Genomic DNA, 15784 nt, shown 5'->3' on the forward strand with positions numbered 1-15784 from the left:
ACAATTAGACAATATAAAACACTCCTTTGAAAGGTTTTTCCCTAGCATTCATCTTCACAAACAGTTGCACAACTGTTACATAGCCTCAGAAGCTTTTGCTTGAAGAGCAGGCAAAGAATTTCATCTTGCAGTTGCACTTAGATTTTCCCATTTGGATTTATGGCTAGCAAGAGACAAACCTGCTATCCCACTTAGTGCTATGCACATTTGGCACTTCTGAAAACTGAAACTGGGGGGGGGGCTGATCACTGCCTGGTAACGGAGGGGATGGTAGAGTTAAACATGCAGTTTTGGAAGCCCTCTCAGACAGAGCCAGTGACAGATGGTTACAGAAAACTCAAGTATTAAATAGCATTTTTCTGTAGACATTAAATTATAAAAAAGACAAGAGCAGCCCAAAACTTCTACACTTTGTTGGAAATAAATTCAAGCCTGGAAATACCAAATTCTCTTCTCTGCTGCAACTGTTTAGACTTGCTCATTGCTTAAAGGAATAAGTTTATACCAAAGCAGCAAAGAAGAAGAAAAAACAATCTTGCTAAATATTCAAAACTTGTTTCTGAACAGACAGTGTGCCATTTTTGGTCAGCTCTGCTTTCCATGCATATTTGCCACTGCCAGGAAAATACCTGAGAAGGCGCTGTGCCTTCCACACTTTGGATGATGTTTAATGTAAAAACCCTAAAAGAGCGACCTAGTGACAGATTTTCAGTGGCTGGACTTGACCCTAAGAAACTGGATATTATTTGTATCTATAACTTGTTAAGCTCTGCCCTTGCAAATAAAATTTCTGCTTTTTTGTGGCTTCAATAAGCAAGACAATAATGTATGAAATTTTACTTTGAAATTTTAGAGAAAACAACACTCTTATTTTGCTTTTTAACAAGACCAAAAAGTAAGCATGAGAATTACAAAACCACTTCAAAGAGGCAGCTGCAAGCACCATGTCTGTCACTGCTGAGAAGCAGAAATCCTGGACCAGCAGAACTTCCAGCCTAAAATCTTCTAAAAGATAATAACTTGCCCTAAAGGAAATCACTTGCCATAGGGACAGACTTCAATACAGTGGAAGAGGAAGTGAATTGCCAATCTCTGTTCTGCACCTTTGCAAAAGCCAAACATTCTACCAGGTCTGCATCATTTGCCTCATATATGCCATCACTGACTTCACTTGCGTGAGGTATAATTTGTCTGCTAAATAAAGCAGGGCAGTGATTTTTGATCTTCTATTTTTCGTGATTTGCAAACCTATACATTTTCTACTACATCCCTGCGTAGCAAAAGCAATACTCTTCACAACAGCTATGCTTCATTTTTTTTCAAACACCTGTAACTAGTGCATGGTCCTTGGTTTGATAAAGACTGCTGTATTCTGATTGCCAGTGTGGGAAAATTTTAAAGCAGAAGGCTACTTAAATAGGACATCCTAAGGGGGTCAACTGTCCTCTCAAGCTCATGTATCTTCCCCTGCTTCAGATGTACTGAAACCTCTCTGTACTTGAATATTTCTAAAATTAATTTTTTCTGTTGGTTTCACTTCATATTGGCAAAAGAATATGTCTTAACTGCTAGATTTTATTTAACCAAATATTCTAATTCTTCACTTAGGGGCAGTTATAACAGCTTTGAAATGTATTTTTACTATCTCCATCCAAGTAGAACTTCTCACTAACTTTTCTGAAACTGAGAAAGTTCTCAATTAAGTAGACTCTGATGGCCCTTTTCTGTGCTGCACAAGCCTTTATGGGCAGATTAGGATGTGACAAGTGCTCTTTATTCAAACTTCAGTGAGGCAAGAAGTATTTCATCTGAATTCTGTGACAAAACCTATGTTTTAAGGCTAACTTTCTGCATAAGCACATGAACAAGTAACCAGAAGTTAAGGAGATGCAAGGCCTCATCTCATATATACTGACTTTTTGTATATGTTTCTTTTCTGCGCGGTAAAAGTGAGGCCTTTTGAGGTAGTCAACTCTCACCTACTGTGCGAAGTTGTGGTTTTTTGTTTGTGACCTGACCTGAATGTTTCATCAAATACACAGTCTTTGCTGTTATGTTGCTGAGGTGGCTGATGTCAGCAAAGAGAGCAGTAGGGGATTTGTTTGTGTGACAAAGTTGCTCTTCTTATGGAAAACAATCTGGCTGTTTTCACTGGCATTACCCTTCCCTCTACAAGCATTTTAAAGGCACAGTTCAAACTGTGCCAGTTGTGAAAAGGGGAGAGTAAAAAAACACCCCTGCAATTTCAGTGAACTTTGCTGTTACATAAAGTGCAGCTGCAAGGACAGCCAGAGATGTTCTGTAGCCCATGATCTGGGGCTACCACATGCTTGTGCACATGCTTTGCAAAGCACAGAAGCTCAAACTCTTCTTGGTTAATTTCCTAACTGGCTGTCAGTAGCGGCCCTGTTGTTACATTCATGAGTGTGTCCTCCTGTAATACAAAAACACAGAAGGCTGTAACTAGCATTTCAGCTTTCTCCTGGCCACCCAAAGCCAAGCCTCAGGTCACTTACAGTCTGATGGGGATGGTAGAGTTAAACATGCAGTTTTGGAAGCCCTCTCAGACAGAGCCAGTGACAGATGGTTACAGAAAACTCAAGTATTAAATAGCATTTTTCTGTAGACATTAAATTATAAAAAAGACAAGAGCAGCCCAAAACTTCTACACTTTGTTGGAAATAAATTCAAGCCTGGAAATATCAAATTCTGGGGATGCGACATTAGCTGTAAGGACTGTAGAAGGGCAGGCTAGGTGACAGCAATGGAGAAAAAGAGAGGCTTTCAGGATTACAGCCTCCACCACAAAGAGGCAGTGGCCGACAGCCCCAGTGCAAACAGGTGACTTGGGCAAAAGCAGAAAGCAGAAAACGCAGGAAGTCTGGAGGCTAGAGCTTCCTGTGCCTTCTTCCCCTTTGAGGACGAGCTGCTACCCCTTCCCCTGCCTGTCTGAGGGGAATAGCTATGGCATCCAAATAACAGCCACAAATGCAGAGAGCGCTGGGTGGAAACCCCTCTGTGAGAGGGTGAAGAGCCTCATACATCTGAAGACATGGCAAGTGCTCTGAAATAACCCACTGGAGCATGTGTGACTAACCAGCAGGGAAGCAGGGATCCTCCACTTCATACTCTGGACACCTCTGGTTGCTGTGTGCTTTTCCATCAAACCATTATGTCAAGACAGCCTGGCAGCTGAGGCCGGCAGTTCACTCTCAGATAGGTCCTCCTTCTGCCTTTGCTGCCATCCTCACTCATACAGTGAAGCGAGTTCTTGCTGCCGTTTGTGACCTCTATAAATCTTTGATTGTCCTGGCCATTAGCTCAGTGTAAAATAGGGAATAATAAACACTTATGCCCATAATTCCTAGTTACCAAGCTGAATCCCAGTCCTACAGCAGCCTCTTAGAATTGTACTACTTGAGTTGTCAGTTGTGGCTGTTTGATAACGCTGTCTTTTGAGCTCTGAAGAGTTAATAGGGGCAGTTGCTTCTAACTTGCATTCTTAACTTGCTTCATCAGCTCCTTTCAGTACTCCCTCCTCAGCTTGGGAGGAGTTTATTTTTCTGGGGAGTTGTCATTTGCAGGGAGGATACACCACTCTGTTACCAAGCCAGGCACCACTCTTCAGAGTCACTTGAAAGCTTCAACATACTCCACAGGAAGAGAGGACAGGCCTGCCTTCCCCCAGTAGTCAATGGCACGCACTCTGTAAAAGCCAGAGACTGAGCTTCCTGCAAATGAAAAGGTTAGAAATGGTCACTGTGAAAGGCCTGTGGTGCTTGGAGGATGTGGAACAGGCACAACTCCTATAAAATGTAGGTTTGTGGAATGGGCTGGGGAAGTGGTGAAATCAGTTCTGCACTCTATGTAAGTGTGTCTGTACCTGTCTAACTAAAAATGATTATAAACTCATGGCCAAGTACTGGCTCTTTTTCTTTGTTGGACCAAGAACCTCCTCTCTCCTCATTAGGATTTGCAAGTACAGCTACAGGACTGCTGTCCCAGCAGCCCCTTTGGAAGAAGGCTACAACATCTGCTGCAGCCCACAACTAGAAATTTCCTTTTTTCTGACTTACTTTTCTGCCTGAATTATGCCTTTGGAACAGGTTATGTGGGGACAGGATCAACAAAGAAGCAGAACAAGAAACATGCAGGCTGACTGAAAACCCTCTGCTCAACTCAGGAAGCAGCACCACTTGCTCCAAAGGTATGTGAGTTGATGTTCTGTGGCTCTGTTGGTTTTCATCCTTGATCCGGTTCAAAGAACACAGCCTTCACTAGCAGAGTCTTTAACCTCACAAGCAATATAAATGGTTTTTTTTTCTCATTTATTTACTTGATTTTTATGTGTGCTTTAGTATTTAATTTTCTTTTCTAAAGAGTAAGAATGCTAGAAATAATAAATGAGAAGGAAGTACCTAGCAATAAAGGCTGCTGAGATGTGAGATTTTTTCAAGCAGTCTTTTCTTTTTTGCTTTTGAAACAAACAATTAAATCTGGTAGGTTCCCCAGATGTGCAGCACTAGATGATAATGAATCCTAATTTCAAAGATTTGCCTTAGCCATGATTTACAGTCTTTGCTTACCTGTGTAGCCTTCACATTGCAATAATAGCTCTGAACTTTATCATGCACCTACTGCTGATGCTAAGCCTTTCCCAGGCTAAGACGAGCTTGTGTTTCTGATGAAAACCTCTCTGAATGGCTCTTTATTAGCATCAGTTTGAGGCAAGGTCTGTCTGTGTTTCACACAGCTCTGATCAGTGCTTATTAGTAATACTTGTTGGACAGTCACATTGAGGATTAGACCAGATTTGGTTAAAAAAGCCCCCCAAGAAACAACCCCCTCTCCTCCCCAAAACATCACTACTTTCTTTCAGTGTTTTTCATCTGGGTATGTTTCTATTGTCTCTAGGCTGTACTTGAGAAGAAATGGCCACAGGCTCTGGGAGAAGCTTTGCCTGTTGACAAAGACGAAACTCGATGCCCTCTAATGTGAAACATGTAAGACTTAGGCAGCCAGTCAGGGCTAAAGAGAAAGCTCTAGGAAACAGCAAAAAGAGGGCTCTGTCCTTGGCTAGGTGTTCAGATAGCCAGGACAAACTGTCCTACAGGAGGACCTCTTCTGTTCTTACAAGGGAGCACCTCAGTAGCTTAAGATTGCCAAGCCATAAAAGGGTATGACAGGGACAGGTGACCACAGTGAGAGCAGAATTGCAACCTTCCCCTGGAGCAGCTCAGAACATGCTAAATGCAAGCCAACCAACCCCTCCATGGAAGGTGGACATGACCTCCCACTTATTTGCGTGTTGATGCCATATCCTTAGGCAGTGTAGTACCTCAAGACTCAGTGGTACAAAACAAGTGTTACCAAGGCAGTTTGCTCCTACTTCCCTACCCCAAAAGCATTGTACAAATTTAGGCAGAGGCATGGCCAACACCTGTGGGACTAAGCCCAAACCTTAGACTTCCCTTGCTGTGAGCCCACTACCAAGAGCACAACATCAAGCTCTGGTCACATGGAATAATTTCTTTTGTTCTCATTTTTGCATGCTTCTACATCAGCTACAAGTAGAGACAAAAGTGCTGCTTTGCCTCTCAGGGAGCTTGCCAGGCCCGCAGCTGGGTGATTTTGGTTTCTGTGGCAAGGTATTTACTCATGGCAATACTAAGAATGTCCTCATGACTATCTGTCCATTAGTGCTTGTCCTTGAGAACAAGGCTTTCACTGAGAACATGGTCCTAAAGGAAGGGACCTGCTCTTATTTGTGATGGCAGTGTATGTCACTAGCAAGCTATGTACCTTCAGTAGTTATTAAATGATGTTTCACATACTCATGAGTGGCACTACTAACATGACAAATTACATAATATGCATATTCTTGCCATACCTGGACTGTAGACCCAGAGAGTGAATATTGTGTCTTTGACATTAATCCGCTGGTATGCTTTTCCATCTGGTGAGAACTCCACTTCAAATGTCTTTATACATCTAGAAAAGAAAACCAGATAGCTCAGTAAATACAACTGATAATGCAGTGAGCAATCAAATCCTAATCTCAGGGCCATTTCAAGAAGGCCAAAACCAGGAAATATTCGGTTGATTCATTCCTACCAAATGTGGGATAGCATGCATTGTCAGTATTAGGAAGAACCACAGCTCCAACAGCCCACAGAAGAACACCCAGACTGACTTGCTATATTGGGTATTTGCAGCATCACAAGCTGTTAAGCATCTTTTACTCCCAAACCAGGGTTTTCAAGGCTGAAGCCTCTATTAAGACTGGCCTGAAAAGAAGCTAAGTCAGTGCTTCCTGAGGGAGTCTGGATGTACACTGGGTCACCTCTGACAGTTCAGGTACAAAGGGTTTCCAGTCTAGTACAGCTTACTGGAGCAAGGAACTGGAGGTTTTCTCTTCCAGCTCACACCCCTTACAGGTATGTGCAAGATCCCACTTAGGCACTTGCTGCTAATACAACTTTTATCACGGAACTTCCTGTCTGCTATGCTGAAGGCAAGTCCCTCAAAAAGCTATTGGATGGTGGTGAGCAACAGGCAGATTCCCTTGCTCAGACCACAAATTAGTCAGCGTTGCTCTTCATAGTTACTGCATGTAGGTCCTACAGTTCATTTTGTCAGACAAATGCACTGTAAAATCTCTAAAGGAGCAAGTAGTCATTAATTTGTGAACTCGTTTCACTTTCTAGGACTGGTGGCAGCTTAGGGAGTAATGTTATGGTAACTTGATATCAATTTTATTTTAAAAGCTACTTACTTTGAATTTACACAGCCATCGTCCCACAACACAATGACCTGCCCCTTTGTGAGAGGGATCAAACGAACACTGGTCACCTGTCCAAAGACACAAGCCCATGTAAGAAAACTGTACAAACCAATCAGCCAGGTCAGATTTCTGTGTTCATCCTTCCTTACTAATTATTTGCTTTGATTTTTTCCATTGAGACTGGAGAAGAAGCCTAAATTCCTGGCTCTGTGGCTTTGCAGCCTATGTCTCCAACCTGTCAATCTTGCACAGTACCTTCAGAGGTTCTGGGCACCACTATGAACATGAGTGGGACTGAATGAGCAGATACCGATGTCTAATCTATGACAGCCATGATTCCATTTTATTTTTAGCTATCAATTATTAACTGGAGACCTGCTATCAAGCCTGGTACCACATGATGCGATTTTAAAAAAGATACTGCACTTTCCAGTACTACATTATTATTTTCCCACTATGGATAAACTTGCATTTATGTCAGTGATGGCTCCTATCACCTGCTGTGGAATGCTTTATCTTGAATTATGCCTTGGACAGTGTTCTCATCAAAGGATAGAAGAATTGTTTATTTACTGAGTCTTTTAACAAATAATAGGCCCAAATGATAGTCCAGCTCTTCTTAGTGAGACTTAAAGCAAGAAGCAGTTTCTACTCTGGTGAAATGTGACAGTAGAATACAACACATACTTGATCAGGAACAGATCTGGGTCTTGCACAGATGTGGATCAGAAAGACTGAGGGCACAGGAAAGTCTTGCTTCAGTGTCAGGATGCCACCTTCAGGAAACGGGAATGGGCCTGTTGCCACCGGGTCCTGTGGAGCCAAAAGAGAAGTGCTGTGAATAATCTTGCATTACAGCACCTGAAGGCCAACTGTTACATCAGTGTAAATTGACTGTGTATTTACTTTGGGACTGTAAAATTCCAGTAGAGCTGGTGCTGATAAGTGGCTTACAGCCATCAAAGTTCTTCAAGCTGAGAGACTTCTATCTTGCCTGTTTTCCAGCTCCTCATGAAATGGAGGGTTTGTCCATCTCACAAACTGGGTTGATCACAAACGCCCTTTAGGCACAATCTGTCACTTTTAGTAACCTCCAGTGGGTGCCTTTCAGGCTAGTGGTCTTTACAAACCACACCCCTGTCTCTTAGCTATGGATTCGCAGCGTGCAGTGAAAGCTATTGCTAGCTACAACAGCCACTCAGCTAGTCTGTGAGGATGAGGTTTCACCAGATGGCCAAAACTATCTAAAACCCTGCTGCTGCCCTTTGAAGATCTGATGACTCCTGTAGTATCCCAGCGGCCTTAGCAATAGTGGGTTATGGTGACTGGGAAAGGAACACATAGTACTGTACACCAAAGTCAGAAGGCAATCACCATCTATGGGCCCTGAAGGGGACAAAGGTGGCCTCCTTTATTTTAACCCGTGGGTCTGAATGCATAGGGAAGCTATGGGAGAGGGAGCTAAAGTGGGGAGAGGAGACGTACTCCTCAGTCCACTCTGGGGTGCATTCAGAACTGGTGAGGATGAGGGGAAACTGCAGGCCTCCCTGTGAGCCCCTGAGAGATGTCAAGCATCTTCTGAACTTGCACCAGGTAGTTTCCACCTCAGGGAGCTGTTTGTTTTCTGTTATTGAAAGGGATTCATTTCAACTCTCTAACACAGCAATTTGGCCCTTCTGTAACATAGAGGGCAATGTGTCTTATTTGGGGAGACGGAACAGAAAGGGTCTCCAAGCTCACTGAAGTTTCAGAGAGAAAGTGGAACCTACTCTGGAGCAACTCTGCCTCTTTAGTTAAGGGTAGGCTAGCAGCAAAGAAGCTGGTCATCTACATTTAGTCTCTTGTATAACATAAATGCGAAGGTATCAGTTGTGTATCAGCTACATTTCTCTGCATGACTTCAAGTGCATTTTCACATGCATACAGGATGTGCATGACGGTGGGCTAAGGAAATTTTGACTACCTGAGCTGATTTCTTGTCTCTTTAGCTGTAGTTAACCAATTCACAAGCACTCTAGCCATACAACACTTCAAGCAAACACATGGTCATACCTCAGCATCCCTTATTTGCTGGAACTGTTCTGGGGAAGGAAAGTCAGGGCTTCCTAGCTTTTTCCACTTCAGGTAGGGATTGGTTTGGTTGTTATCCAGGTAATATGTCACATACACCAGCTCTTTAGGAACACAAATGAAAGAGAGTAAACTCTTTACTTGGATTTAAAGATGAACAAGAATAAGTTTAGCAGAAGCTGTTTAAGTCTACCTTCTCAAAAGTGATTTCAGCACTTCGGCGCCTGCTTCCACTGGAAAGTCATGAGGCTAGCACTCTTACAAGGCTCTACAATTTTATTTGCCAAGTTTAAATTTCAAGCTATTACTTCCATAACCTGAATTGAAACCCTCTTATTTATTGCACAGGTGCTGCATGCATTTATTGGACAACTGCATCAACTGTGTAATGATGTGGTCATGCTGGCTGTCTTGGAGTCATCCCAGTAAGGGAATTGTTGCCTGGTAATATCCAGCCAAGAACACTGAGATCAATAGCTTTCCAAAAAGGTAGCACTTGCAGCTGCCATTAAAGGCAGGGTCAAAGTGCAGACATTAGGCAAGAACCCTTTCCTAGAAGAGCATCATCATATCTCAGAAAATCTGGGTGTGCCCAAAAGATGAGAAAGTTAGCAAATGAAACTCACTCTTGCAATGAAAGGCAACTTAGCAGAAGTGTTTCCGTAGATGTTCTATCCTAAAGATCAATTATGTGAGCTGCCTACATGATGTTTGTTTACCTCTAAGTTTGGGGAAGTGGGTGGCGTTCACTGTGACGGTGCTGATGTTGGATGAAGTCCTGTTATCCTCACTTGAATACATCAGTAGAGTAGCTTGCCAGCTGTCTGAGGGTTGCATCTTACTTGGGGTGTGCACAGATGCCAGGACACCAATTGTGCTGTTTTGAGTGCTTTCACCTTCACTGCTGTTCACTTCTGCAAAAATCTGCTTTTCTCCTTTAAAAAATGTGACAACTCTGTAAGCATCACTGCTAGTCAGTCCTGTACCAGCTTCTGATACAGGAAGGGTCAAAACATGGGGATCTATAGGTTGACCTATATTCTAGCTTATTTTACCAGGCATAGCATTCAGTCAGGCTTATTTTACAACAGCAGAGCATGCACTTACTACAGCAGTTCTTCTGCTTAGAAGTTCAGCTAGCAAGATCTAAGCATGTAACAGTGAATTAGAATCTTCCTTTATTATGCTGCATGGGTCTTCCAGCTGTGGTGATTTCTTAAAGACATTTACAGCCTCATGTGATGGCACAAGAGGGAGGGAAGTACCAGTCAACAAAAAGGGAGTGGCTGGCATACAGAGGGTATAAACAAAGCAGTAAATTAAATCAAATGGATAACAGACTGTCAGGAACTGAGCTATTAATTTCTCAGAGGAAATGAAGTTTCAATTTAACGCAGCTGATAAACAGAGGGTAGGAGAAACCTGCTTTTATCAATGGTGAGATGGCTGGAATAATCTCTCCGGGGCAGGAAGCTCCTAGGTAGAAAAGGTTATTGATGTGCTCTTTAATCAGTGGGTACTATACCTAGCAGTGCCAGCAAGCCCATGACAGTCAGCACTGGTTTCCGCACCATCTGGACATGAGGTGGCTTTGTATTGTTCATCTGAAAACGTGCTGTCAGAGTCCGCTGTGTGAAGTAATGGGGGTAGTAGCTCAAGAAGGCATTGTCATTACTTAGCAGTGTGTAGTTGATGGTGTTGTTGGCCTTGGCAATGAGCAGGTTTTGATGCTGGATGATTACCTGCAAAGTCATAGAGAAGATGGAACTTCACACTGGAGAAAATCCAACAAATACACAATGGCTGCATTTTCTTTAAAACTTTACACAACATTGAAAAGAGGTGTCACTCTGCCATTTAGAAAAGTTTGAAAAACTAAACTGTTCCTCACAACTCTTGGAAAAACTAATCTTTAAGTGATACATTAACCACTGGAAAATTTGAAGTACCCACATAGTTTTGCCAGTAAAAAGTCTCTGAAATAACTACTACTAGTACTCTGCATAAATTATGAATATATTTCCTTAGATACTGCACTACAAATGATGCTCCTCTGTCTTGAATATTAAATTAGTAATCTGGATTTATCATCTGAATTAAATCTAAATGATTCTCCAATTCTGGAGTTACTTTGTACCCATTACACAAGTGTCTGGGAGCTGGTCCTGGATTCTCTTCCACAATGACTCATTTCATCACTTGGTGCTAACATGGAATTAGTTTTCCCAGTATTTCACCAGCTGTGCTGCTTTCCCACAAAATGTCGGAGCTCCCAAGCTCTGCTTACCAGATTGTGCCTAAATATCAGAATCAAACAGAACTTCAGAAGGCTGACAACTAAACAGGTCTCATAATTCCATCCCTGAAGGAACACAGGGCTCCAGCTCCTATCCACCCAAGTATTAATTTTCCATTGGATGTGTCTTTTTTTTCTCCCTTCATATCACCATGTCATTATAAACACTGTTGTTTGTTCTCACAAACTCCCTGCAATGCAGTCAGTGACTTGTTGCTTTGGAGAAGACTGCTTCTGTCCGCAGCCTAAAGGAGCTGGGAGCCTTTGTCTCCACAGGAGCAGCTGATAAGATGTATCTTGTTTCTGGGTGATATACATGCCCCCAGGTTTGGGAATTACTACTTTGCACATGAGTGCTTGGACTCTGGATGCTGTATAAGGTAGCAGCTCACAAAGCAACAGGCCTGCAGTGGGAATTATTGTTATGCAGCAGCAAGAGCTGAGCTTGCTCTGGGGCCAGGCTACAACTCCTGCAGGGGCAGGAATGCTGAGCATTGTCTTCTCCTTCTGCTTTTCTGATCAACAGCAGTAATTACTAGCAGTAACTAATAAGACCATGTTTACAGTCATTATCCAAAACCAAAGAATGGGCTTAAGCTGAGAGCTTAAGGTACTTCTTAAGCTGGTGTCTCTTGATGAGATAAACTTATGAAGGAGTTGGGAAATAATGTCTCACATAAGTGAGGTGATAGCTAGCAGTAGTGAGATAATAGTAGTAGTATTACATGAAGAGAGGATGTGTGCGTATAGTCTTATCAGGTGGATCTAACTGGGGGACTGTATTCAGTATCTGACACATTCTCCAACACATGGAAGGCTAGTTCTCAGTTGTTTTTTATTAAAGGGAAGACGAAGAAAATTAATACAAACTAAATAAAGCTACAGAAAACAGACTATTCAGGGAAACTCCAGCTGTATCCACAGGGAGCTCTCCTTTTGTTGGATCTATTGTTCTGAGTAGCTGCTTAAGAATTTACTTTAAGTCTACTTTTGCAACGGTGTTAACGCATCAGGAGACCCTGCTGTGACAAGTCTGTCAATGAACTGAGTTACCTTTAAAACCATAGCTGCATAGGTCACATCAGCTCGCCACAGTTGTGGAATGGACCATCCAACCATTGGATCTGCTTCATCGTTGTATATGGCAACAGAAGCAAAATTTGGAAACAGCTTCTGAATTTGTTCAACTGCTTCTACTTCCTGTTGCAAGATGTAGAGAGAACTCCCACCTCCCTGCAACAATATTTCATATCTGCTTAGTGAAAGTGAGCAAACAGTAGTAAACACACAGACATAACATACAGACAAACATATTCTGAAAACACGTTCCTGGAGTCCCTGAGGAGCTGTGGGCCAGACAGTATTATTATTTTTACCTAATCCATTACAGCAAATGCTGTTTGCATGAGCTTCTCCTAGAATATAAAATGGAAAAGAGGTGGAGGAGTTGTTTCCCCCTGGGAATTAGGCAAAGGCAAATTTGCTTTGAGGTGAGGTCTTGCAGCTGAACATCTTCAAAGTTTCATTAGAACAGGTAGCCATTCTTCCTGCTATAGGCGGACACTCATCTGGAAATCAACTTCATAAATGAGAATAAAATGTAACATGGATTGAACTGATTAAAAAAATAGCGTTAAACTGAAATCTTGGACTGACCTTCTTATGGAGAGCGATGTAGTCCAGCCTTACACCAGTCTCCCCTGTGAAGAAGTTGGTTCCATTGTAGCAATGACACAGAAGACTCCAGCACATGGGTGACTTGGGTAAGGCGTGGAAGGAATCCCCAGGCCCTCCAAATTTTAGTAGAGGACTGGCTGCTCTTAATCCTTCTGAGCAAGCATCATAATAGTTGAGAAACCCTGAAGTGCAAGCAGATGTATATATCAAAGATGATAACTCAAAACAGAATCTTGATATAAAACTTCAGGGAGACTTTATTTATAAATTTATTATTATAACTTTATTATTGCCTTTATTGGCAAGACCTCACAAACTGGGCCTACTCTTTCCTGTGCACTGTCAACACAAGATGTCAAAACCTGAGCTGCATTCACAAAAGGTCTTGTGAGGACAAGTTCCCAAGGCATGCATATGTCAATGAACAGTTTTCCTTTTACTCCACCTTTACCACCTTAACCCCAGTAACCTTAATTTATATCCAAATAATGAACTGCATCTTAGTGTAAATCCTGTTCTGTTTTCCCTGTTCTACTATCCCTGTATTTACACTGATGTCCAAGCAGGGAACAAAGTGTAGTGAGTAACGTGACCTTAGCAAAACAGACTAGGTATACCTTCCACATTCCTTACCTCTCCTATCTACCTTATTTCTTTGCCAATATCTCTCCTTTCTCATTGTCACCCCTCAACCCACCCCCCGCGCCTGTTTCACTTTACTACACTAGTAAGTGCTCCAAAACATGCTTACCGTTCACTGTCATAGACACATTGTCAAAGTCATGGTGGTCTGGTTCATTCCATGTTTCAAAATTCCATTTAGCAACATGCTCCAATCCGTACCTATCTGTAGAAGAGGCCTCATTTATCAGTGAACTGCATATTCAGACAATCCTATCAATTAGTCACTGATCCAGGCAATCCTATCAATCAGGGCTGCAGGTGAGGTTCAGCACCCAGAGCTACAACAGGTTATAAATATTACCTATTTTTAATAATGAGGGAAATGTGGTTTTGGTAGTTTCAGAATGATCTCTCATTTTCAATGAAATGCGGCAACATTTGAAAAAGATGAAACGTGAGAGGGAGGTGACGTGAATTACAGCCTTGTTTCTAGGGCACTCACCTAGTCTTAATTAAGGTTGAGGCTTCTGTTTCATTAGAGGTATTTGAAGCTGGCATGTGGGAAGTGTTCAGGTTATCATGTCCTAGTACAAACTAGTGGTTTACAACCACAACAACATAATGAAGCTAAAAGTCAGTCCTCAGAGGCAGGCCAAATGTGCTACCCAGAACACACTACTCATTCAGGATGTTGGTCATGGATCAGCAAAAACAAGGGGCTATTATCCCAAAGTCTGTTCTGGCATGGTTTTTTTCCTGTTCTGTGCTGAAATCCAGGGTCTTGAAATTGATCACAATACACAGAAATTTTTGAGGTAGTTAGAAGGGATTACAACAGAGTAAGCATTTTTTCTCTCTCTCTCTTTTTTTTTTTTTTCAGCAGGGGAACTTACCTATGTATCTGCTGGCCAGAAGTGTAATTAAGTTTCTCCATCTTACTACCTGTTCTTTATCTTCAAAATCTAAAAAATATCCTGATGGATTTCCCATCAATTCAAATCCTAAAAAAGACACAAAAGATTGGTCTCCTTTTTTTTGTGAATGCTATCTCCTTTTGGTTAATGAAGGTGTTATTGCATTATCTGAAACAAACTTGTTAATGAAGAAGCATCATTAAATGGTCTTTCTTTCCTGTTTCTAAATGTCCTCACCAGGAATATTTCAGATTTGAGGTTGCTCACATTTGTTACTTGTCAATGACTACAGTAATCAAAACTAATACTTAGCATCATAAATTCAGGGCTCAGAGGGAACTTTAAACAGTGCATGTTTGCAGAAATTCAAGGGAAGCTATACCTTGAGTATCTGCTTCTCTGGCCCTTTTAGGTACAAGTTAATGGGTACAAAGTTTTCTCCTCTTCAAGAGATCTCATTTCCCAATTCATACATCTCAAACTGTTGTTGAAAGCAATGTAAAACCATTTGTGTTGTCTTAACTGCCATAATAGTATTTTGCTCACACTGTTTACATTTACATAAACATGAGGTAAAGGCAAGTAGGAAAATAATGAATTTTCATCAAAAGCAGCTTTGGCAAAGCTCTCTAAGAATTTCCTGATGGTTGCACAACATGGGCAAACAGATGTAGCAAGTTGTGGAGGTATGGAGCTGCCCTTACCTGGAATTAGCTTATTTTCCCACAGGCGATCCATAAGGTTATCCAAGGCAGTAAAATTGTAGTGAAGTTTCCCATTCACCACTCTGAAGAATACAGATAATAAAAAGTACAAATGTAAATATTATAGCAAAGGTGGCACTTGGTTGCAGATAATGGGTCAGATGTCTGCCTTCTTTTGGCTCTCAAAATTTTCATATAACTAGGGTTCTTGGAACTGTACACAAACTTCCTTCCTCTAAAGTAATGGGTGTTTACCATAAGCAAGTCCTGTTTCTTGTCCAATCCATGCCCTTTTCCTATTCCAGCAGCAGCAACAGAAGCAACATAATGAACTTGCTTGCTGGATTTTGAGTTTTTAACAGGATATTAAGATTTCTAACTCTTTGCTGAAGTGAAATTTACCTAGACTTTTTTTGGCTAAGCTGTTTTTTCAGTTTCCATTTGATTACCTACTGCTAGGGCAGCTGGTTTCCAACTTAACTCATATACAGTCTTTCTTAATGTTCTCTTAATTTGCAATATTAATACAGTTTTCTTAATAGAGCTTCTTATGGGTCTAGGTCCAGCTGAGAAATAAATTTGTAGCTTTCAAAGAATGCTGAATTTATGTACAAAATGCCTGTAATTTTTACTTCATTGTTAGCATTTGCTTACTATTTCTCCTCTACTCCCAGGATCTCAGGCTGCACTCCTTTTACCCAGCTTTGAATACATG

The 15784-nt window shown here is 41.6% G+C and overlaps 1 protein-coding gene across 1 annotated transcript in view; it reads right to left on the minus strand.

The window, feature by feature from the left end:
• Nucleotides 1-3171: 3171 nt before the first annotated feature.
• IDUA (iduronidase, alpha-L-) overlaps nt 3172-15784 on the minus strand; it is a 44223-nt gene continuing 31610 nt past the window's right edge. The window contains exons 3-14 of the mRNA XM_010569171.1: nt 15070-15152; nt 14345-14452; nt 13579-13674; nt 12807-13009; nt 12204-12383; nt 10380-10596; nt 9574-9789; nt 8837-8958; nt 7472-7597; nt 6776-6852; nt 5891-5991; nt 3172-3731 (exon numbers count right to left, since the gene is read on the minus strand). Of these exons, the coding sequence (XP_010567473.1) occupies nt 3631-3731; nt 5891-5991; nt 6776-6852; nt 7472-7597; nt 8837-8958; nt 9574-9789; nt 10380-10596; nt 12204-12383; nt 12807-13009; nt 13579-13674; nt 14345-14452; nt 15070-15152 (1630 nt within the window). The 3' untranslated portion in view covers nt 3172-3630. The remainder of the gene's footprint in view (nt 3732-5890; nt 5992-6775; nt 6853-7471; nt 7598-8836; nt 8959-9573; nt 9790-10379; nt 10597-12203; nt 12384-12806; nt 13010-13578; nt 13675-14344; nt 14453-15069; nt 15153-15784) is intronic.

Source organism: Haliaeetus leucocephalus, unplaced genomic scaffold, assembly GCF_000737465.1.
Source record: "Haliaeetus leucocephalus isolate CR32 unplaced genomic scaffold, Haliaeetus_leucocephalus-4.0 Scaffold263, whole genome shotgun sequence".
In the NCBI taxonomy this organism is placed as follows: Eukaryota; Metazoa; Chordata; class Aves; order Accipitriformes; family Accipitridae; genus Haliaeetus; species Haliaeetus leucocephalus.